The sequence below is a fragment of the Pyrgilauda ruficollis genome, unplaced genomic scaffold, assembly GCF_017590135.1.
Source record: "Pyrgilauda ruficollis isolate IOZ18807 unplaced genomic scaffold, ASM1759013v1 scaffold29, whole genome shotgun sequence".
Lineage (NCBI taxonomy): Eukaryota > Metazoa > Chordata > Aves > Passeriformes > Passeridae > Pyrgilauda > Pyrgilauda ruficollis.
Genome location: NW_024524266.1, coordinates 7,876,701 through 7,899,416, shown reverse-complemented (window position 1 = coordinate 7,899,416; position 22,716 = coordinate 7,876,701). Strand labels below are relative to the sequence as shown.

The 22,716-nt window shown below is 40.5% G+C and overlaps 1 protein-coding gene across 3 annotated transcripts in view; it reads left to right on the top strand.

The window, feature by feature from the left end:
- Positions 1-304: 304 nt before the first annotated feature.
- GEMIN8 (gem nuclear organelle associated protein 8) overlaps positions 305-22,716 on the top strand; it is a 28,084-nt gene continuing 5,672 nt past the window's right edge. The window contains exons 1-4 of one of the 3 annotated variants that reach the window (XM_041472494.1): positions 305-419; positions 1,160-1,209; positions 4,732-4,771; positions 7,570-8,035. In XM_041472494.1, the coding sequence (XP_041328428.1) occupies positions 4,769-4,771; positions 7,570-8,035 (469 nt within the window). In that variant the 5' untranslated portion in view covers positions 305-419; positions 1,160-1,209; positions 4,732-4,768. Of the gene's footprint in view, positions 420-439; positions 620-1,159; positions 1,210-2,185; positions 2,298-4,731; positions 4,772-7,569; positions 8,036-22,716 lie in introns of those variants that run through there. The other 2 variants (XM_041472495.1, XM_041472496.1) reach the window with 2 other exon arrangements.

Below are 22,716 nucleotides of genomic sequence, written 5' to 3'. Positions count from 1 at the left end.
GGGAAGGTTTAGATTGAACATTAGAACAGTTTTTCACAGAAAGGGTGATTAGACATTGGAATAAAGTCCCCATGGGGGTGGCTAAGGAAAGACTGGACGTGGCACTCAGTGCCATGGTTTAGTTGTTTGGTCATAGGTTGAACTGGACGATGTCGCAGGTCTTTCCCAAACCGTCTGACCCTGTCACTCTGTGGGCTCGCAGGGCCGTCCCCGTGAGGAGCCGGCAGCACCATGAGGGCAGCGGGGCCCCGGCCGCGCCTCCCCACAACACCACGAGATGGCGCCGCCGGCCCGGGGAGCGCCGGGCGGAAGCGGCGGGGGAAGCCGCGCTGGCCGCGCTCGGCCCCGCCGGAACGGAGCGAGCGCTGGAGGCGGCTGTGCACGGCTCTCCGTGCCCGCCGGAGCCCCGGGCTGCCCGGGTGGGTGCGGGGACGGCGGTGCCCCCGCGCTGGCTGCGGCCTCCCTCCCAGGGAGGGGACCGGGCTGAGGGCTGAGGCAGCCGCGGCGAAACGGCGGCGGGAGCGGGAAAGCGAAGGGCTCAGGAGGGAGATGTGGGAGCCCGGGCGCCTGGCGGGGCCAAGGCCTGGCATTGTGGCCCCAGGCGGTGGTTGTGGTACCGGTACGGGCGCGGGGCTTTGCCGTTCTCTGCAGTTTATCGGCCCGGGGCCCGAGGCGGCGATGAGCGAGCTCGGGCGGGAGCGGCGCTCTGTCGCTGTGGGCAGCCGGGACACAAGGCCCGAGCCCTTGGATGTAATTGTGTGCCCTGCTAGCAAGGCTCTTCGCTTTTCGAGGCTTTCAGTCACTTGCCGGAGTCTGGGCACAAGATCTGTGAGACCAGAAAATTACTTACGCCTTCAAAAGCTGTACTAGAGAAGTTCCATCCTGTTCCTTGTTTATGACTGAATTGACCAGATATATATGAAACATAAGCTAACTCGGCTACTGATAATTGTGCAGCTTTTAGCACTTTATTTCTTCCCTCTGATTTTTGGCCTAAATAGCTTTTGGGTTTATGTCCTGAAGCTCAGAGAATAAAGATCTTCTTTTGGGGAGCCACGCTGCCTCGGCTTCTGATAGGGCCAAAAGATCTGTAATACATATGCTAAAGTTTGAGAGCATTATTTTGCGTTATGCTAATTTGTTTCCCTTTCATTCACAGGAGTTGCTGCTGTTATTTCAAGGACATTGATGTGAACATCATAGTGATAGGTGGGTCTTCATAGCATTCCTGTTGGGATGAGAAGGAGCTGTAACTGTGTCCTAAGGGCTGGACAACTCTTTACAGCCATTCACAAACCAGAATGCAGGGTATAGGGCTGGGAATTTTTACCTCTTCTTTTGAAGAGAAATAACTTTTGCTGCCAACTGTCCCAGCACTCACAGGCTTGTGTTTCTGCATGACTGTAACTAGGGCACTTTGGTATTAAAGTTAACGTCACAGCAATGCCCAGCGTTAATCTGAAGCACAGAATGTCAGACCACTTTTCAGACATTTCCCTCTTCTGGTGATAATTCTGCATCAGAGTAAGCATCAGAAGTATAAAATTAAATAGTGTTCATGGGAGGATGCACACTATTGATGTTAAGTTCACATTTTTTTAGCTAGAATGTACTGAGTTCAAAATATACAGCACAAAATTATGTTTAATCTCTTAAACTGTGAAACTTAATGCCAGGGGATTTATTGGAAACACCTGTTAGTCATGGGGGTTTTGGCTTTAAATGCCAAAACCAGTTTGGGGATGGGGAAAAAAAAAAAGTGTCTGAACTACCTCTTGCTGAAATCAGGAGAAATGCACCTGGAAAAGTAATTCCTTTATGTTAGAGTCACATTTTACTGAGTATCTCCTACTAACTAACCATTGCCAGAAACTGGATACTGAGTTAGGGCAGTTCTGGCCTGACTGAAGATAGTTTTGTCAGCAGGGACAAAAGCAGCAGTGGGCAGAGGGGCTGGTCAGCTCTCTTGTTAGGGACATTTCCAATTCAAATGTAGTTGGCTTTTTCCTGAAAGCTTTGTAAAAATGTGTTTTGTTGAAACCTGCTGAATTTATTGAAATTCCACCTTCCTTTAATAACATACTGTGGTTTTACCATAATATTGTGCAACAAGTTAATCTTGTGTTGATGGATATTGTGAATAGTGGAGCCCTCACTGATCCTGCACTGGGCTTGGATTGTCCCTGTTTCGTTCATGTGGCCACGCTGTATCCAACGTACCACTAGTCCCACAGTGGTTCCAGAGTGGGATTTACTTAGCAAGTTATAAACCCCAGTGCCTTGAAGTTGAGTCTAAGGTATGACAGACATTGTCTCAATTTCTGTTGACTCCAAGGGAATTAAATGCTGTCATTACTTTGATGGGATTTATTTCTTCTCTAATGCTCACCTGCCTCAAGCTGGTAAGGGGGACAGACATGTTTTGATGAAAGGGAGTACATCCCTGGTTCATTATCAGTGGAGAAATATTTTAAAACTGGGACAAGAAAATAGAAAAAATGTCCATCATTAATGATCAGTATAAGCAAACAAATCTCTTTCCCATTTTAAATTGTACATTTGCTCATGAGTTTCATACATTCAGTTGGTTACATATTTCATTTTTTAAGTATAAATTATAGAACTATTACATTTATTTTTCTGCTCTTGTATGTTTCTTATTTGATGTAGTTTGTTTTGGAAGAGTAATTCAACTGAAAATAAAACAAACTCACTTTTTAATTTCGTTTCATTGCTTGCAGCATTTTTATGCTCTGCTTTATATTTGTAGTCTAATGTTTCATAAATAATTTATGAAAATAATTAAAATTTATGTGTTTGGCTAAACAGGTTTTTCATATTTGGTAAACTAATACACTTGGATGGTTTTGCCAGGGTTTTTCCTTTCCTTCCCTTTCAGAAAGCGTAGGTACATGTTGTATGCTAATAATAAAGTATCTGACTTTACCAATTACTGCTGTAAAAAATTATTTACATTGAGATCAGTCCTGATTTCTGTTCATTCTGAAGCTGTTTCAAAGAAATTTTTGTCCTGTAGGAATTAGAGTGAACCTGAAAATGAAACACACCTACTTTTCTGAAATAGAAAGTGAAAGAATTGGATATCATGGGCTTAGGTTTTTAAGTATGAGGAAAAGACTTTATGGCAACCTTGACAGTATCCAGATGTATCTGGGAAAGATATGTATGAGGAAGAGACAAAAAGTATATGTGTACCTCATGAGAGTGGAGATGAAAGTTTTGAAGAAGGCAATGGTGGTAATGAGACCTTTGAAATGTACAAAGAGGGATGGCACAGCCATCTTCTACCTATGCATGGGTTTTGAGTGTTACAACTCCCTGCAGTGTTTTGCAGTGATCTCAGTGCTGGGTTTCCTTCTTCCTCCGAGCAGGCAGGAGAGAATCCAACATGCTTTAGTTGCCTTATGCCTGAATCTGCAGCCTTTGCTGGCATGAGTTGTTCCATCAACTGCAGTGAGACTGCTCCTGTGTGTAGAGCTTCTTGCAGACACGGGGTTATGGTGTTACCAGGGGTTTATTTCTTTCAGCTTAGTGTGGGCTTTGGAAAGGACAGTCATTTGCTTTTGTGGTTGCTGCATGATTTGCATTTTGTTTGACCATTCCATTCTCCTTTCATGCAGTATGGCTTAAGTGACAAAAAGTTGCTCTTTAGTGAGTATTGCTAAATATGAGGCAGAACACAACTGTACTGTATTCATATGCATTTTGAAAAAACCTGGCTTTATCCTGGTATGAATCTATAACTCTTCTAAGTGTTGTCTTGGCTATATTCCAGTGTTTCTGGGAATAGCATTTGACCATATCTTAAGATTAGCAATAGGTAGTTTAGTGTACTCTATTTTTGTTCAGGCTGGGGGTGAGAATGTCAGGAGAAATATGTGAATGGAGCAGCTAACCTATTAGTGTAATAAAATAATTGTCAGATAAGAGGAGATTAAGAATATTTCTCAATGATATGTACTGGTAAACCACCCTGGATATGCTGGTAATTATATATCCTGCCTAGATATATAATTAGAGCTCTATGTAGAGCTCTTGTTCTCCCTTTCTACCCCCACAACCATTTTTTCCTTTTTTATTTTTTTTTCCTGTCCAGGTGCTTCTTTCCTTATGCGTTTTCCTCACATTTAAAAATGTGGTTGCAACTTGACCTGTGTTTTCTTCATGGGAGGCAGGATCAGATGCTGGAGAGGAGAAAAAAAGAGAATCAAAGAGAAAGAAGGGACAGTATGTGGTCAAAAGTGCACCACAGGTTAAACAGAAACCTCACTGCATGAGTGGAATTGGGATGGGTTTAATCATTTTATGGCAGTTGCTTACTCTATACAAGTTCCTGTGCAGACACAGCTAAAAAGTGAGGACAGTTTGTTTCCTTTAAGTTTATGGTTTTTGCTTGGCATTAATTTGGAGAATAAAGGTTGGGAAAGCATGAAAAAACAGAGAGCAATGGGAGAAATTTTCAGTTCCAGCATTTCTGGCGCTTTTTGCAGAAGGTTCTGTTTTAACTTTCTTACTGTAGTGGAGAATTTTAAGGAATAGGATTTTTACATCTGCTAATCAAAATCTGTCAGTAAGAGACTTCAACTTGCCCCAACCGAGAAGGGATACTTAACAGCTGTAGATCATAGTACTCAAAATACAATTCAGTGCCTGTGACCACCTTAATACATATATTTTTATGAATTAAAAAGCTACTCTTTTCTTTTCTAGTTCACCTTGATCATCACCAGAACAAACTCCACAAGAGATGGTAAGAGGTCTTCACAGGTTTCTATGGAATAACTTAATCACATTTTTTATATAAAATGCATATAAACACTTTCATTGAACTGTGAGTGCAGACATGTAAAAATTAGATGTAAAAGTCACTAAATTGCTTTGAAAATAGAATTCAGATTACAACAATGAGCGATTTGTCTACTCCTGGGAAGACTCCAGAGAAATTACAGGAGAGTAACAGAGGACTCTGATCATTTGCCTTAGATTTATAGCTTTTGTTTCCTTGAGGAAATCTCTTATTTCCATTTATTCCACAGCTGAAAAAGCACAGACACAGAATTAAGTGAGACTAAAAGTGTTCCTTTCCCTTTTCCACCCAAATGTAAAACATTTCTGTAATTTCTTTTTTAACAGATGTATTTTTAAAATTCAAATATAAGAGTGGTTTTCAAGGGTCTCTTTCAACAAAAACCCTCACAAAAAGTAGTTGGACAAGCACCAGCATCACAGTTCTGCCTGCATGAACTGGCTTTTTGTCTTCCTTTCCCCTAAATTAACAACTGGAGCTAGTCAGCCAGACAAATCAACCAGCTTGATTCCAGAGCTTTCAGTAACGTCATCAGGTTCCTTTTTAGTAACATTTTATAAGACCTGGAGATAATTTTTGAGCTTTAAAAGAATATATTGTCTTTTTTACAGATATATAGAATGTAGGAGATACCTGCTTTTGTCTAGCTTCATAGTGTTTTAAAACTGGATTTTTAAAAGTGTTTTAATATTTAAGGAAAAAATAGTCAAAATGTTTTAAAAGTAACTTATTAATGTATCAGGTTTGATAATAGGACATTCTCATCTGTCTGCTGAAGGATGAGGAGTCAGTATGACATTCTTAAGCAAAGGGAAACAGTAAATAAAGTATTGTTCATCCTAGCTGTTAGGTAGTTGGATGATTAAGGATGAAGAAATTCCATATGGAAGGCAGATGCTTTCCTTCTACCCACTCATCTTGGAATGATGCATTTTGGGAGCTCCAAATGCATGCTCTTGTAGCAGTTAGACCAAGAGGAGAATAGCAGTGAAGTTTCATTTCCATGAATTCTTTCTTTTCAGGAAAGATAAGTTGTCTGCACTTTTAAATCACACAGCTGAACTACATAGCCCTTCACAAATAGGCTGCAGTTTTTTGATCAGGAATACCTTAAGGAATGCAAATTTGTGGTGGTTTTCTTTATGTACTCTGTTAGGTGAAGATACTTTGTTTCTGAGAGCACATAGCAATTACCTAAAAAGATACAGCCTTGATTTCTTATGGAATAATGGGCTCAGTTTCCAGAAAGAAAGGCAGCATGAGAGTTGTAATTTTTATTCCAAACTCACTAGCATTTGCTTTGCTGTCTGAGAACCAGAATGTGAAACAAATGTAAGTAAACTAAATGAACCTCTCTGGATAGTGTTAAATGGAAAGTGTTTTTTAGTTTTGAGTTTTCTGTTTTGCCTTGGGATTTCTTTTTCCTACAGAACCATTCTTTTAAGGGGACCAAATGGTGCCAGGGCAGATCAAGAAAACAGACTTAAAGATTTTTGTCCTGTATGTCCTTAAAAAGAAAAAAAAATAAAAGAAACCACCTTACTAAAGGACTGTAAATGTCACATTCATCTCTGAAAACGTCAGCTAGTTTTGCCATAGTTTTGAGTGTTTGCCAGAACATGGCTTAATTAAAATTTTCCTATTTAAAGTAGAGGCATTCTGTTTTACTCCAGATAAAGTATTTTCTATGGAAATTAAGACCTGAGGGAAAGGGAGAGAAAATATTTGATATTTAGTTTACTTGTTCTAGGCTCTAGTTTATGGCTTTGTTTTTTAAGATCCTCTATTATCCTGCTTTTTGAGAGCAGGATGAGGTGGGAGATGAAATAGCTTGTATGAAGGGAGCTTAAGGCTACAGGGATTGTGAGGCTTTGTAGTTGCTGGTGAAATCTGAACAGCCTGAAACTTCTTTAAGGAAAACTATGATTAGCTGGAAGACAGGAGAAGGTGTGTTACACTACATTTCTTTCTATAGAACTGTTTTTCTCTGTACTTTTATCAGTGGCACTTTATTGCCTCTTTTCATGTTTTGGTTGGTGATGGATACAAAAGGGAGATTTACTGGCAGCTTGCATTTGGCTAAATACAGTCTTGTTTTTGACTGTGGCCATGGTGGATATATGAACTTGTCTGAATTGCTGTTTGACCTTTTCTGAGAAACTTTGGCAGGCAGATGGAGGAAATACATTACTGGAGGAAATATGTTACTGGATAAAATGAATGCATTTGTTTAATGCAGAGGAATCTTAATCCCTTGTGTTTTCTGTCTGTGGAGCTGGAAATTAGGTATAGGGTATAATATCTACACCTTGGAATTACTCAATTCTTAAAACTCATGTGATTGTCTAAGGAATTGTGGATTATATCCACACTGCATATTTCCTAAAAAAGCCTGATTCTTACTGTATTAGCATGAACACTTTGAAAATAACTTCTGAACACTATAACTTCTCTGTTTCTAGTTCTTCAGTGGTAGTTGATGCCAAAGGAGTCTCTTGTAGGAGTAATGAGGTGTGGTGCAAATGCACTGTGCTCATACATGTTTTTCAAATCTCTGTGTTCTGTCATAGCTAAAGGATGACTAAAGATTAAAAGGCAGCATTGTGCTTGCATTTAGTTGCTCCCCTCAATTGCTCTTCATTTCTCTGTCTCTATACCTTCGTTTTGTGGGGGAGCATTAGTGCTGTGGTGTGTGGTTGATTTTTGGTGTTGTTTCCCTCTCCCTGTGTGTTTTCCTGCAGGAGGACACGGAGCCGTGGTACTCTCAGCAGGTGTACGCGAGGTACTGGAGGCACTATGACTTAGCCATGCGCTGGATGCGCAGGCACCAGAAAGCCTACAGGAAAGCCATGGAGTCCTTTTATCGCATGCCGTGGCATCCGTGGCATGCTGCTGCAGCCTCTCCAAGCAGCCACTACTCAGATTGGTATGGGAATGATCTCCCACATATCCAAAACTATTCTTCCAGCTATAGACCAAATGTCAGAGTTCCATGTCACGGGGGAGCTCATCAGTACACAGATGCCTACCAGGAGAGGGAGGATGCTGATGAGGACTCCGAAATGGAAGAGGATGCTGAAAGGGACTCTGAAATGGAGGAAGAGTCTGAGTCTGAAGGAGAGATAGAATATGACTTGAGTAACATGGAGATCACAGAGGAGCTTCGCCAGTTTTTTGCAGAGACAGAGAGGCACCGAGAAGAGCTGCGTAAGTCCATGCTTGTCCTGTGTTTTGTGGTATTTGGTGGCCATAACACTGAGTGCTGGGTGGCTTCAACATTTACAGGTTTGTAAGAATTCACAGAAATAGGTGCTGCAAGTGAGCAAGCCAGCAGACTAAAATAGGCAGAACTGATGGGTGCACTTAAGTACCACTCAATACAACTAAGTGTCAGAAGATGTTTAAAAGTTTTTGGCGAGAGAGAGAGTATGACTGTAAAGAGGAGAATAACACTTTTGTCCAGAAGACAGTATCAATAGTCAGTGCTGAGGAAAAGAGCTCCAGAATTGTTATGGTTAAATCTAGTTAATATGCTATATGTATGAGGGGGGAACCCACAGGAAATGCTTGAATACATCACTGAACCCTAGAGTAAGCCTCAATGTATTTTATAACATGGAGCAGCCATTTTATTTGTTATTCTTTGGCTAACCTGGCAGTAAAATTTCATAACCCTTTTCTCCACCCCCTGCATCCTCTTCATTCTGTACTATATCACAAGTTTATCTTTGTTGAGCATCTTGATCTGGACCCAAATCCTTTGATAGGGAATGTAAGTCTTAAGATTTTTCTCAGGTCTTGATCCTCAGAGGTATTGGTCATCTTTGTTTCTGTGAAATCCTTAACAGGGTAAAGGGTTTTTCTGTACTTTATTGACACTTTCTCATATACAGAGATGTTGCAGAAAAATGTATCTGTTTTAAGAAGGCAGATTAATAAAAATAACTCTCCTCACATGACTCCAGTAGAAAATAAGTGTAAAGAATGTTTAATAGAGCTTTTTCTGCTTCTGTGAAAGAGAAAACATTCTAAAAACGTAAAATAAAGGCAATGATTGAAAGGGAAAGAAAAAGTATGTTAAGTTCTTTGATCAGCAGGTATCAGAGGGTGAGCTGATAACTCAGCTTACTTCACACTTCTCATCAAAGTGATGTACAGTTGATCTAGTTAGCAGAAGAAAGTGAGTTAAGGAGTTCTGTGGTAGTGCCTGATATGGATCCCTTTCTCATCATGCTTTTGCAGAATCAGCTTGGTGTTCTCTGTTGAAATGTTCCTTTGATGAGATACATGGTGCTTTAAGACACTGGGCTACTTCTGGGGATGCAGAACATTTTCTTTGGATTTTTTGACCAATATGATTAGTGGTATTTAAAGGTATGTGAGTGATTAAAGGTGGTATCCTGGAAGTTGGGAGATCAGGTCTTAGAGATGTTGTTCTCTGTTGCAAATATCCTGTATGATCTTGGTCTAGCTATTTAGTCTCTTCCTGACCCCTCACTGGCTGTGCTTGCTAAAAATATGCTTTGTTCTTTATGATGAGCAGGTGAATTGGGAAGAAGTTTATGACTCAGAATACAGATTTTACTTTTGTTCCTTCCACCACTGCAGTACTCAGAGCCTTTTGGAATGGTTTGGTCTCTGCTCTGTGCTGTGTAGTAACCTAGTTCTGGATGGTTTTAACTCCATGTGCTTCAGTGGCACTATTGCAGATCTTCATGCAAATTCAAGGAGACTCTGGTGTTTCACTACTGCATGCCTCAATTTCTTTAGTTGCTTTCCTGCTAAAGTGAGCATAGTGCTGAGTAAACATCTATAATTCCTCAAAGCATGAAAAAGTAAAGAAGTACTTGACTTAAATGAAATTTAAAAGTGACATAGAAATCTAGGGTGAATGTTGCTTTCTAAATTCTAATTTTGTGAGTAATTAAAAACACAGTATGATCTTGTTTGGAGATATTTTCTTGCAAGGTGAGGGAAAAGGAGAATAGAAGAAATTTTTTATTCTGTTAAAGTTTCTCAAAAGAAGAAACATAAGCAGCAGGAGGAGGGGAAAATCATTGTTTCTCTGATGGTGTGGAAATGAGCTGGTATGGAGACCGTGTTTGAAGGCGGTAGTACTCTGCTTTAAGAGGTAGTTTTATTAATTTTCCTGATTGCTGTTTATGAACAAAATTAAATTTAGAGGATCATTAAGCTGTGATCCATAATGATGCTATATCATGTTATATCTTTCATACTGTTTAACAGTTGTCATTCTGTATTGATGCTTGAGAAGATTGAAATAACGCATCCGCAAAAGAAACCCTCAGTTACTTGAGTATTTTCTCTCTAATGACTTCATTTTAATCCCAAACTGCATGTCCTTAGGAGCAGATTTATAGAGAAACTTGGGTAGCATAAACCTCAGTAATGCCTGAAATTTACACCTCCACTTCTGAGAGAGAAATTTGTAAGGGTGAGGCAAGAGTTTTACATAGCACTTAAAGCAGATGAGATTGTTTGGGTGTGCCACAGTAGAATACCAATAGGGACCTTGACGATCAGTTAAAATAAAGGCCGGTCGTTAGGGGACGTTAAGGGGAAGGCTGTGTCTCATGTTTTCTTCCTCTGGCATCAATAAGGGGCTCCGGGTGGAATTCACAGCCTCTTACCCCTGCACCTTGATGTTCCCTTGGGAGGGGACACACAGCTTGCTCTTCTAAAAGAGTTTGCAAGAGTTAGAGACACGCTTGTGAGCAACTTAATGAGGTGGGAGTCACAAGGAAGCAGAGCATCAGTGGGGCAAATAGGAATGGGAATTTGGCACCTAAGGAGGGGGATACCAATCTTTGTGAAGAATGACCTCCATTAGTTTGGTGTTTTTCTACCTATCCAAAGTTAAGAAATACTACACAGCATTAATGCATCTATTTGATCTATTTTGGACATAGGTAGTGAGTCTTGATTTTTCATGTGAGATATAGCTGGTTCCCACACCTGATCCACAGATGTCTCATCAACATGTGGAAGGATAATCAAATAGATTAAAAGGAATCCTACTTGATGGCAGACTCTTCACTTACAGTGCCTCATCTAGAGCTTGCTGGAGGTGAATGATCATGATCGCTGACATCAGAGGATAAGGTCTTGCAAACTTTAACTGCGAAAGACTTAAATAGGCCTGAGATACAGGTGGGAATGAGGTGACTCAATCTTGGAGGTCTTTTCCCACCTTAATGATTCTATGATTCTGTGGCTGTGTGAAAGGCATTTGGGCCTAGATGGTGACATACAAGCCTTAATGCTAATTGCAAAGAGAAAAGCTCCACAGATAAAAAAGATGTTGTGTCAGACTAGCCAAAGAAGAAAACTTAAGCTTTATTTAATTTCTTGTAGCTGCCACAAACTTGAAGAACAAGCAGATTTCTAACTTCTGTAAGATTTTTGATTTTGTTTTCTAGTGGGCATTTGCAGTGATTGGCTGACTTGCAAAGCAAGGGCTTTGAAACTGGCAAACTTGCTGCATGATTTAACACTTCTGCAGTGATACAGTTCACAACCAACCTCTTTTAAAACGATCTCTTTTTTTGTCTTTGAAGTCACCTCAATTTCTTACTAGTTTTTGTGTTTTTATCTTGTGTTGTAGTCAATTACATATTCCTGGAATGCCCAGATGTAATTATGAGTAAAGTTTGGCTGAGGCTGTATGAACTCAGACATACTAATACACTACAAACTTATCTCATGTTTTAGATAAATGGCATTTGGTTAAAACCCTTACAGACAGTTTTAATTCCTCTTCATTTGTTTCTTCACATGCAGTTGTAATTATGTAGTGATTCTCTTTTTTAGAGGGTTTTCTTGTCGGGCTAGTCTGTCTTTCAGGTTCTTCATGTACCTGGTGATCCAAGCATACTATGCATCTTGGGAATGTTTAAATGGTTGCATTTAAGTTTTCCCTCTGGCAGCTGAAAATCATTAAGTTGTTTTCCTGGGTTACCATACCTGTCAGACCTAAGTATGGCAGCAGATTCTCCAGGCATCCTAGATGTAAAACATAGAATGCAGTAAGTTGCCTTTTTACATTTCAAGAATTAAAAGGGTAAAAATGAAGATAGGAAGATTCACAACCCTAACAGTTCTGTAAATTGTCTAATTGCACATATTTATTACACTTTTAAATTTAGCCTTTGAAACATGTCGTTTGTCCTTATACAATTTTTCCTTGTTTCCTTTTGCATATGAGAGAAAATCACTGCTAAAATTGAGTGAGTACAGCATTGCAAGTACATTGAGAACCATTCTGTAGTAGTTAACAGGACGTAGACAGAATCCTTTATTTAAAAACAAAGAAAAGCAAGGGAAAGTACCATCATGTCAGTTCATTACCGAAGGATAATAGTCTATCATTTGTTAATGCTCTGACTAGTTTTTCCATCAAAGCCTCTGTTTCTATTGCCCACGCATAGCCTCTAGCTTTTCCCAAAAATAATGTCTGAATTTAATTTTTTTTATGCTAGATGGAAAATATTTTTTTTAGAAATGAACGGAAATAGTGAATGAAGATGTTTGTTTCAAAACTGCAGTCTGCAGGCTTTTCCCCTCAGGTTTCTTTTTCTCTGAAAGATGTAGTTGCCACTGTCTCTTCTGTGAAGAGGAAGTAATGGAATTTTCCATGTTTTGTAACTTGTTTGAATCGTACCATATCCATGAAGCTTTTGGTTTTGTTTAAAGCCTGCATGCCTTTAGGAAAATAGACTTTGATTCAGGTTTTTTGCCGCAATGTTTTTGTTCTTTCCTTCATTTTTGGTAAATGCTTTTCCCTGTTTTTTTTCTGTCTTTTTCATCATAAGACTGTAGCTCAAATTCTTGGAACTACAAACTCCCCACCATTTCTTTTTCTTTCTTCTTCACTACCCTGAGCTGTCCAAGCAGTGTGGATGGTGAGCTTTTAAATATCTGCTCAACTTCCCTGCCTTTAACAGCCTTTGTTGACAAACTTTTTGACAAACCAAAAAGCCTTGTTTGGCATGAACTTCAGCCACCGTCTGTGGAAGCTGAGATGCTGAAACTTCTGAGAAATGCCTGTGAAATGCAAGTGCTCTCTGCAATATGTGTGGGTGCTTGGGAAATGCTTTTGAAACATGTTGTTTTGTGAACTGAAGAAGACATGTGAAAGTTACTCTTTTTGTACTACATCTCTGATCCTGATGATTGAACCTTTTGCTGTGTGGCAGCAGAATCTTCCCAAGTGCACACACTGTGTCCAGCAGAGGCTGTGTTATTCAGTACCAGAAGCCAACAATTGAGAAAATGCCTCCTTACTAGAGAAACAAGGAAAAGTGCCACAATTTTCACTGCTTTAATATTGAAAACTAATCTCTACTTGTAAAATTAGAGAGTCTGAAGAGCAATATTGGCACAGTTTTAGATCTGTTTCATGACAGACAAGGTTATCATTATACAAAGTGTATCAATTTGTAAAATATTGTCAAGAAAATGTCCTTGGATCCTATGCTAAAGACAGAATTTGAGCTTAAGAGAATGTGTGTCTTTGCTCTGTGAACCTATGGCTTGCTGCTGCTGGAAGTAATGGAAGAGAGACATTAGAAAGCTCAAGGTACTACTGAGGAGACTGAGCTATGCGCTCTGGAGAGTTGCAGAAGACTTAATACATGTACTAGAAATTATATATAAAGTCTTTCTTATGTGTATGTGCCTCAGGCTGAGTCTGTTTGACAGTGTTGGCAACCCCTGAAAGTACACAAGAGCAAGGCCAGGCTTCTTGTTTTCTGCTAAGGGATGCCATAGGCTTCAGCTTCTAGGTGGCATCTGGGACTTCTGTGTACCAGGGTCCCATGGGTGCAGCCTGGACAGCTGGGTGGAGCTGGGACCTGGAATGTCAGTTCCCTATCTGCCAGTAGCTGTACTGGTCTTGGTTTTTTCTAAGCATGCTGTGGAGTACTGGTATTTGAGTTACAGGAGGTTTATAGCTGAGAGTGTGGGAAAAGAAGCTCATGTGGTTCAGTGTGGCTGTAGTGTAGGTGTTGCTTTAAGAGGAATGCCAAGATGTTGAACATCTCTACTACCTCTTCAATTTGATGGAAATGAAGAATACTGTCTTAATATGAACATATGTATTAAACTTCAGAAAGCTGTGTTTGAAGTAGTCATCCTTTATTTGTCTGCCTGATGTGTTCCTCTTATTGTAGTGAGACAGTACATACACTAGGGGGCTTGTTGAGAAGTTCAGTTTATTCATCTTTGTAAGGGGTTTTGAGGACCTCAGGAAGAAAGCAAAAGCCTCATATGCTAGAATAATGAACAATCTGATCCAAGTGTTCTTCATAGACCTTTTGCTTAACAGTTAACTTAGATGTCGTCTCTGTGACCAAAATGCATCTTGTTGACAACACCTTTGCTGAACAAACACAGAATTTGAGCTACTCTTTCTCCCAGAAAGCTGTTACCCTAAGTTATTAATGACTCAGTAAGAGAAGTCTGGTAATCTTGTATTGTTGCTGCTCTGGTAAATCAGTAATGTGGATAAATTCCTTCTGACTGGACTTGTGTTGAGGATACGGGAATAAAAACAGGAGAGACAGGTCATTGCTCCCCTCAGCAGCTTTGTCCCTCACCATCTGAGATCCATTTGAAACCTGGTTTTGGTAGTTGCTGGTTGCAGAAGGATCCCATGGAAACTGAAGCATCAGTACCTTTCTCTGATGGCTCAGCCACTGGAACTTTCTCTTTACAAAGAGAATACATGTGGTAATTCAGTTTTAGATCACAGAGTGTCAGCGCCTGTTTTGTGTCCGTGAGGTTACCAAAGATTGAAGGTATTGCTGAGACATACTTGGGCTCTGCAAAGTTTTGGTAAAGAGCTAACAGGTGGGCCCCAGGGCTGAGGCCACGTGTGCAGCAAGGAATCCTTCTCCAGTCTTGTTGTAAGAGCAAGCATTTCTTTCAGAATGCTGTTATGGAAGACTGCTTCATGTGGGAACAGTTTGGTGTGGGAAGATGCAGACACTACTTAGACTCAGAACTGGTGCTGGTAATTTTTTGAAGGCAGGTTATTCCATTAGCATCTGCAGCTGCTCTGAGTGGCTCCTCTAGTCTCCTCTTCATTCTTTGTCCTTGCAGGGAAGGTTGTTAAAGCAGCTGCAGCTGCTGTGGAAAAGAGCAGGTGAGACCATGCTGACAGACACAGCTCTAGAGAAAAGTGGCATAAAAGCATCTCTGTGCCAATCACTCAGCTTGGGCAGTCTGTCTTCACAGTTGATGCACTTTTCCCTTTTCCCTAAAATGCCTTGATTACTGGTTCTATCTGGGTGCCACATGCAGCATTTCTGGATCTCTAAATGATCTTAGGGAAGCACTGTGTCTCAGTTCTCTGATGGTAAATCTGAATTCATCTGCCTTTAGGGTGATACTTTCAACCTTGTAAGTGGACAGTGACATTGTGGACTATGAAGTGTTTTCTAATACAAGCTATTTTGATATCTACTGGGGGAACATTTGTTGTAGAAAGAATGTTTAAAGTTTCAGGGTGTCCAGCACTGGAGTAATAGTGAGAAGCAAATGCCAGAGAACAAGGTAGAAATTGATGTAATGATGATGTCTTCTTTCTACACTCACGATTTACAAAATCTGCTGAGAAGCTGCAACAGAGCATGGCAGCAAAATACCTCTAGTATAACACATTTTAGGTCTCTCTGTTATAAAGCAAATCCCCCATACAGACAGATTTGCTTGGAGCTGGTAATTTACCCCAGCTGATTTTAATGGGGTGTTGTTAGTGCCAAGACTTCAGAGGCACCATTTGCTTTTCAGCATCTCTCACTGTGCCTCAGTTTTATCAGAAGCATCTAGATGGAGTTCACATCTTTTGTCATTAGGGAAATGTGGGTGCTGGCATGGCAGAAACTGACAGTTCAGAGACTTCCATCTGCCTGGGTTTTTTCAAAACTCATTTCCTTGGATGCTGAAAATCAAGTGAGAGAGGCAGGCAGAGTTTGTTAGGCCACCCATCTCAGACTTGGGTGGCCTGTACAGACTTCTGTCACAGCTTTGGGTGTGCCGGTTGTGACTAGATCCACAAAAGCTTTCAGCATAGGTAGAATTCAGAAACAAATATCCCATATAATAGTCTTTGTCTTCCACATGCCTGCCAGGAAGAAAAAAGCTAGTCATTTATACCCAAAGGATGATGCATCTTAAACCCTAAGAATACAGGGAACATTGTCCTTCTTGTCTTTTCCAGTGTCAGGGTTGAGCACCTATGCCACCATGTGATGTCATCTGTTGTGAATCTCATTCCAAGGAATCTAGAATACCTCCTGCTCCAGGAATTTGTTCCATTTTCTGTTTATTTAGACTTTTAGGGGTGATAGAACTTCCCTGTTGCTTAGAGAAATAGAAAAGGTTGATGTAGCAACATGAGAAACACTTCTGCTGTAACCCTAGAAAGTACCCTGTACAGAGCAATCCAGCTGTTCATCAGTGTTACAGTTATTGCAATTGTTGCTGGCCTCCAAAGTACCCAGAGCTGTTTATGTGACTATCGAAATTTCCCACAATATTTTCAAGGACACACGTCTGAATTTGTCAGATCGCTGCTCTGGTACACTGAAATCATGGAGGTAGAGTAAAAAATGAAGGCTAAATACTAAATGGGTATTTTTACTGAAATAAATAATGCTGGTGTCACACCATTGAGTGTTACTGTTCACATTTAGCTGGATAAGAACCTCCTGGGTTTAATTTCATTTGTAGTCGCTGAAGTGATTGTTGCTCTGTATTCACAGAAGTTGTAGAAAGGAATGTAGGTCTCCAAAGAGCGTGCTGGGCCTCAGTTTTTCTGTGGCTGTTCAAATGCTGAAACTAATACTGCTGTGCTCACTTTGTATGAGCCTTGCAGAATACCTTGATTTCTAGAAGGTCTGCAGTTTCTGGTGTGGTTGCTGAACAAAGTGTTGGCGGAATCACTCTAAAATTCATCAGTTGTCATTTCCTTGGAATTTTTGGCCACTGGTAAATGTAGAAGTGTCCAGACTGTGAAGATTGCATCATGTGCAACATGCTGATGGAGGAGGTGTTGAGGTGGTAGATTGCAGAGCAGCTGGCTGGCTTTGGAGAAGCATCTGCATTTTTCTGATCTCTCCATTTCTCACTGGGTGATGCTGGTGACATGTAGACATTTACATTCTCTGCTTTTGCATCCTTCCCTTGGCATTAGGTACTGACCTGTGTCATGAGCAGGCTGTCAGACTAGAGCTTTTAGTCTGGTGGCTCTCCGTGTGTATCATCAAGTCACTGAAATACTTAATGTAGGAATTATCCTGTTGAAGTGACAGAGAGGAGACAGAAAGCTCCCAAGTGCTAAGAAGTACAACTTAACTTTCTGACAAGTGGGATGCCAGCTGTCTCTCTTAAGAAAGAGTGCTCAGATCTGTGCTCCAGCACCAAATCTTGGAACTACTTTTGAAGTCAAACATTCCCATTTTGTGGAAGGTACAATAGATGCACATCTGCAGGTTTTTTCTGGCATATGTCCCCAGGGGTTTTTGTTGTGTTTTTAATACTGGGCATAGCAGTTACCCTCATGAGTTCAAGTATATTACATTTTATTTACTAGAGTGCTGAAGAGAGCAATGAGAAATTCATAAGGTCAGAGGGAGACTTATATTTCCAAAGTTACCCTTCAACCCTTCCTTCCAAAAACTGTGGTTAACCAATTCCTTTAGTTTGACCCTTTTTCCAGATGTCTCTTTCCAAATGCTTGGTCAGGCAGCACACGTAGTTTACTAGCAGCATGGAGAAAATGTGTATTTACTTGCTGAAATTAATTTTCTCTGGATTAGACCTTGCTATTTAATTCTGCGTGTCTGTGGTAATACTGAGTTTTGGACCTGCGAGTTAACTGAAAGGTCAGTTCATAGCCTGAGTATGCTTCCTCCCAGAAAATCAGCAACATGGCTGCAGGTTGCTCTCCAAAAAAATGTTTTTCAAGACTTTTTGATAAAGTAGCTTTCTCATATCAAGCAATAAACAAAACTTGAATTCAGCGCTGTAGTGTGTCTGGAGTCACAAAAGAAATTTCATTGTGAAGTTCAAATGTGAATTTGATCTAAAGACTGACACAGGCTACTTCCTTTCTTTTTTTTCCTGAAAGTACCAAACTCAGTATTATTTAGCTGTCTAGCTGCTCAGTGCATCGTGAAACATGTTCTTCCAAGAGCATGTGTTTAATTTCTGTTCAGGGCACACATAAAAAACTATTGTGAAACTCGTGTTTCTTCTGTGTTCTGGTTTGCTTTTAAAGTAGCACTTTTAAATTTTAACATCTCCTTGTTGAGTCTCTGTAAATCCAGACTATGCCATAAATGTATGTGAAGACATAGTTATATATAGATTTAAGTAATCCTTCTGTTTACTCTAGCAGTGTTGTCTTTGTCTGGTGTCAGCATTGTTGCCATCAGTGACAGATTGGAGTTGTTTTGGGGGATGGGAATGCAGAGTCAGCTGGTCTGTATTTAATCTTATTGAAGTAGACTTGATCCTTACTAGAGGCAGCTGCCAGTGCCTGATCCTGTTCTAATTTCTTAGCAGTGGTCGTTCAGCAACTTCCTATCAGTTTAATTGTGTCAGATGGCACCAGGGTACAGACACCTTGGTGTCTCTGGTGTGCTGCAGACCGCTGACTGCACAGGGCTCGCCTCTGAGTTTTCTCATCTTCATCAGCAAGTCCCTGATTGTGAATTACATTTAGAGCAATCAAATTCTAGAGCAGGCTTTCACTTGAGGTTCCATTGACTCGTTGATTGTTTCATATTCACGGGGTTTAATTGTTTCAGTGCATTTTCTGGTTGGACTAAAAATACTCCTTTTTAGGGTTTTCATTGTGGAAGGTAATAGAAGAAAATAAATGTGATTTGATGTTTAGCTGGGCAGTAACCAATGTAGCCTAGTGCTAATGTAAACATGGACATGAAGGCTTATATTGTTTCTGTGTAGTTTGTTTTGGAGACCACAGAACAATCCTTGGTTTTTAATCATATTTCTAAAACAGAAATCGGCTTCTTTATTCTCCAGTTAGCTGTATAGCTTTGTGCCAGTTGCTTAACCCAAATAACAAAATAATACGAGATAATTAATTCTTTAAAGTATTAGATTAATTTTACAGATTATTTACAGTGAGGCATGTGGTTAATTAACTTAAGAGTGACACATACCATTAAGTACCAAACCTGAAAGTGGAACACCTTAATTCTAATCTTACTTCCTTGGTTTCTATTCATTTTTATTTCAAAGGTAATTTTTCTTCATTTTCTGTCTTGGTAAGTAGTTTTGCCCTGTTTCTAGAGAGCTGACCTGTTCAGGCTGTGTAGAAAAATTGGATTACAGTGAAAGAAGGTATTGGAGTATGTCAGATGTGCAAAATCTGTTTGCTGTCTGTTTAGACAGCCTGTTGCAACTGTGTCTGAGGGAGTGCACTCTCTTACCTGAGATTATTTCCTGCTCTTAGCAATAGGTTTCAGTTGGGCTGTGCTTCAGTAAGCACATCTTGGTGCCAAAGCCAGGCTAAGCAATTATTCTTCCTAGACATTCGTTCCTGCTCTGGTGTTTCCAGGGCACTGAACTGTACTAGAACTAAATATAATGTGTTGAAGTTTTGTTTGATTGGGAGGGGGGGGGCGGGGTGTGTTTGTTTTTTGTAGGCTTCTTTGTGCTGCCCCTTAGATAACTGTAGCATGAGGGACCTGGGAGCTGGAGCATGCAACTAAGGGAGAAGAGCAGAAATTGCATAAGCTGGTTTTGTAGCTGAGGAAGGAAAAATGTCCATGGAACCATGGTTTCAGGCTGCCACAAGCTTGCCAAGGAATCACATCTGCTCTTACTTCAAAGCCTGAAACATTTCTGAACGGGAGTGTTTTCCTTTTTCTTGAGAATATTGCATGCTTGTAGATATATGTGATGAAATAGTCCATTTCTTTTAACTCATTCTCTCCTCAAGTAGCAGATGGAAATTTTGTCAGTGTAGATATTTGGGGTTTTAATATCCTCAGGATTTTTGGTGATTCTCTTTCATGACTGTCATGACTGGTAACTGAAAGCTTAACATTGCAAGCAATTACTTCCACCAAAAGTAATTTTTATTCTGAATTAGTGTTTTCCAGTCAGCTACAGCATTTGATTTTTCTGTATAGGTGGGAATGCTTGCACAGTAAGATAGGGCCTAGCTGTCCTTGGAGATCAGACTTCTCCTGAAAATGGGAGGGGGAAGGTTACGTGGTGTCCTGGGGAATCCCTTTGTCACATCTTTTGAAGCACAAAGTTTTAAATTTAAGAAGTTTTAAAAGAAGTCTATTTTCCCCAAGCCAGCTTACAGCTAGAACAAGGCTGTTCGTTCTGCTATAAAATCATCATTCTCTTTCAGTATGTTTCCACAATTTCAGTTTACTTAGTGTTCCATAGTAACCTTCCAGCAAGCAGGACTACGCTGGTTTTAGCAACGAAGAATATTTTATCTTTACAGATGTGGGGGTAAGTCACAATTGTTTGTATCTTGTAGACTCCCACTGATGGAAACTTGTTCTGCAAAACTTTGCACTTGATAAAGAGTAGTACTTGAGATTCCAGCCCTGTGGAAATACAGAGCTCTGCAGAAATTAAACTCCTTGAATATCCTGTGTACAAATCCTGATTTAAATCCCTGTTTTGGTGGAATTCCTTGAGGCAAAGATTTTGATTTTCCCTATGTTATGCCCAGTTCCTGCAAGTATGGGACAATAAAATGGTCTGATTCTATCACATCAGAAAAAACCTCTTATGTAGGTTTATGGTGAAGGTATTTAGCTTTTCTAGGAAGATGAAGAAGCTGGCATTTTGCATGGAGAAGCCTGTGTGGGCAGAACACTTAACACAGCAGATAGGCTGTGGGAAGTGGCATTCAAAGGGAGAACTAGGAGTTTCTAATCAGTAGAAATGGTTTTAACTGTGAGTGTGGGCTGCTCAAGATCAGCTCAGGTAGCATTTAAGATGAAAAGCTCACTAAGTGCACACGCAGCAGTAGCAGAAAATAATTAACCATTTCAAATAAGCAGACAACTATGTGAATACACAGTCTGAAATCATGGAAAACACCAAGACTGGAGAAAGTGCAATATTTCCTTGAAAAATAACTAAGTGTGCTAACTAAGCAAGCAACTGAAAGTCAGTAATGGCATACACTTGGGAGGAGCAAGCCCTTGGTCTCTTACCACACCTACCATTGTGTAGGGCAGCACATGGCAGGCTGCTGCTGAGTGTGGGCACCTCCAGACCTGCGGGGAAGAATGTCTGTATAAGAAATGTTGTCAGATGGAATATTATCACTGGCTGCAGTGAGCTGAGCGTTGGATGTATAAATACCGAGTGCTAAAAATGGTACAAGAAACCACACAATGCTGGGTATAAATCTTTCATTTAAAATCTGACATAGATAATTACCCTTCCTACTTCTATCTCCTTTTAATGTTACAAAGTCTCTCCATGGAGACTTCTTCCTAAATAAGGGAATTTATTTGGGTTTTGGTTTTGAAGTTGTTTCTTTTCCTTTGTTTGTTTTGCTGGGGTTTTTTTTCTTTTAATAAGAAGAGGGTAAGTTCTGGACAGGAATTTTTTTATTATTACTACTTAAGCTTCTCAAAGGATATTACAAAGAAATAAATGTAAAGTGGATCAAACTTACAAAAAGGGTGAGACATTTTCCCTTTTTATAAAATAAGAGAAACAAGGCATCTGAGTTGCTAAGGACCTAGGGGGAAAATAGCTTATGTCTTAGGTCATAGTCTTGCTGAAAGTAAGAGGTCATTTGTGTGCATATGAAGGCCCAAATGCAGTGAATGGCTAATACAGTAGTTAGTCTGCTCTCTTGGCAATTCCAGAGCGGGGAGGTGTTGTATTTGTTCACTTTTCTTTTCGGCTAGTACACACCAGATTAAAAGTCATTCATAAAAAGTGGGAAAAGTGGTGAAGGGAGAATTTACTAATGATGGCCCAGAAGTGTAGCATGAGTTAGGTAGATGTGCTGGTTTTGGTTGGGGTAGAGTTTGTCATTTACAGTGACTGGTTTGGGGCAGTGTTTCGAATCTACACTCAACACAGGGTTGATAATCTAGAAATGTTTTTGTTATTGCTGAGCAGGGCTTACACACAGCCAAGGCCTTTTCTGCCTTTCCTGCTGCCATGCTGGTGAGGACCTTGGTGATGAATGGGAGACTGGGAGGAGACACAGCCAGGACAGGTGACCCCAGCTGAGCAAAGGATATTCCAGACCATCTGACATCATGCTCAGTACATAAAGTGGGGGGAAGAAGAAGGAAGGCAGGGACATTTGGAGTGATGATGTTTGTCTTCCCAAGTCACTGCTGTGTGTGATGGAGCCCTGCTCTCCTGGACATGGCTGAACACCTTCCTGCCTCGTAAAAAAAAAACCCAGAAGAAAACCAGAGGGGAGCTTCCACCAGTGGTGCCTCAGCTCTCTGCCTGTGAGAATGAAAGGCAAAGAGCAAGAGCTGTGGGCAGGAGAGAGCTCTGCCTGCGCAACCCCGACTTCAAAACAGCCGGCACCTGCTGGCCCCAAGGTTCCAGTTCCAGATCTAGCATCTTAAAGAGGCACTTCCCATTCTGGGCACAGATAGATACAGAATACAATAACCTTTGGGGTAACCCAGGACACTGGGTGCATGACACAGCTGGACTTCTTTTCTTAGTGGTTAAATAATTCTATTTACTGTGTTTGGAAAAAGATACCCCATCTGGTTTTGGCCAGGTAACGATGACTTCCCAGCAGAGCTGAATTTGGTAGGAATAAGTTAACTTTGAAGTGAGCTTCAAGAGAGAGAAAGAGCATCTTTGAAAGAAAT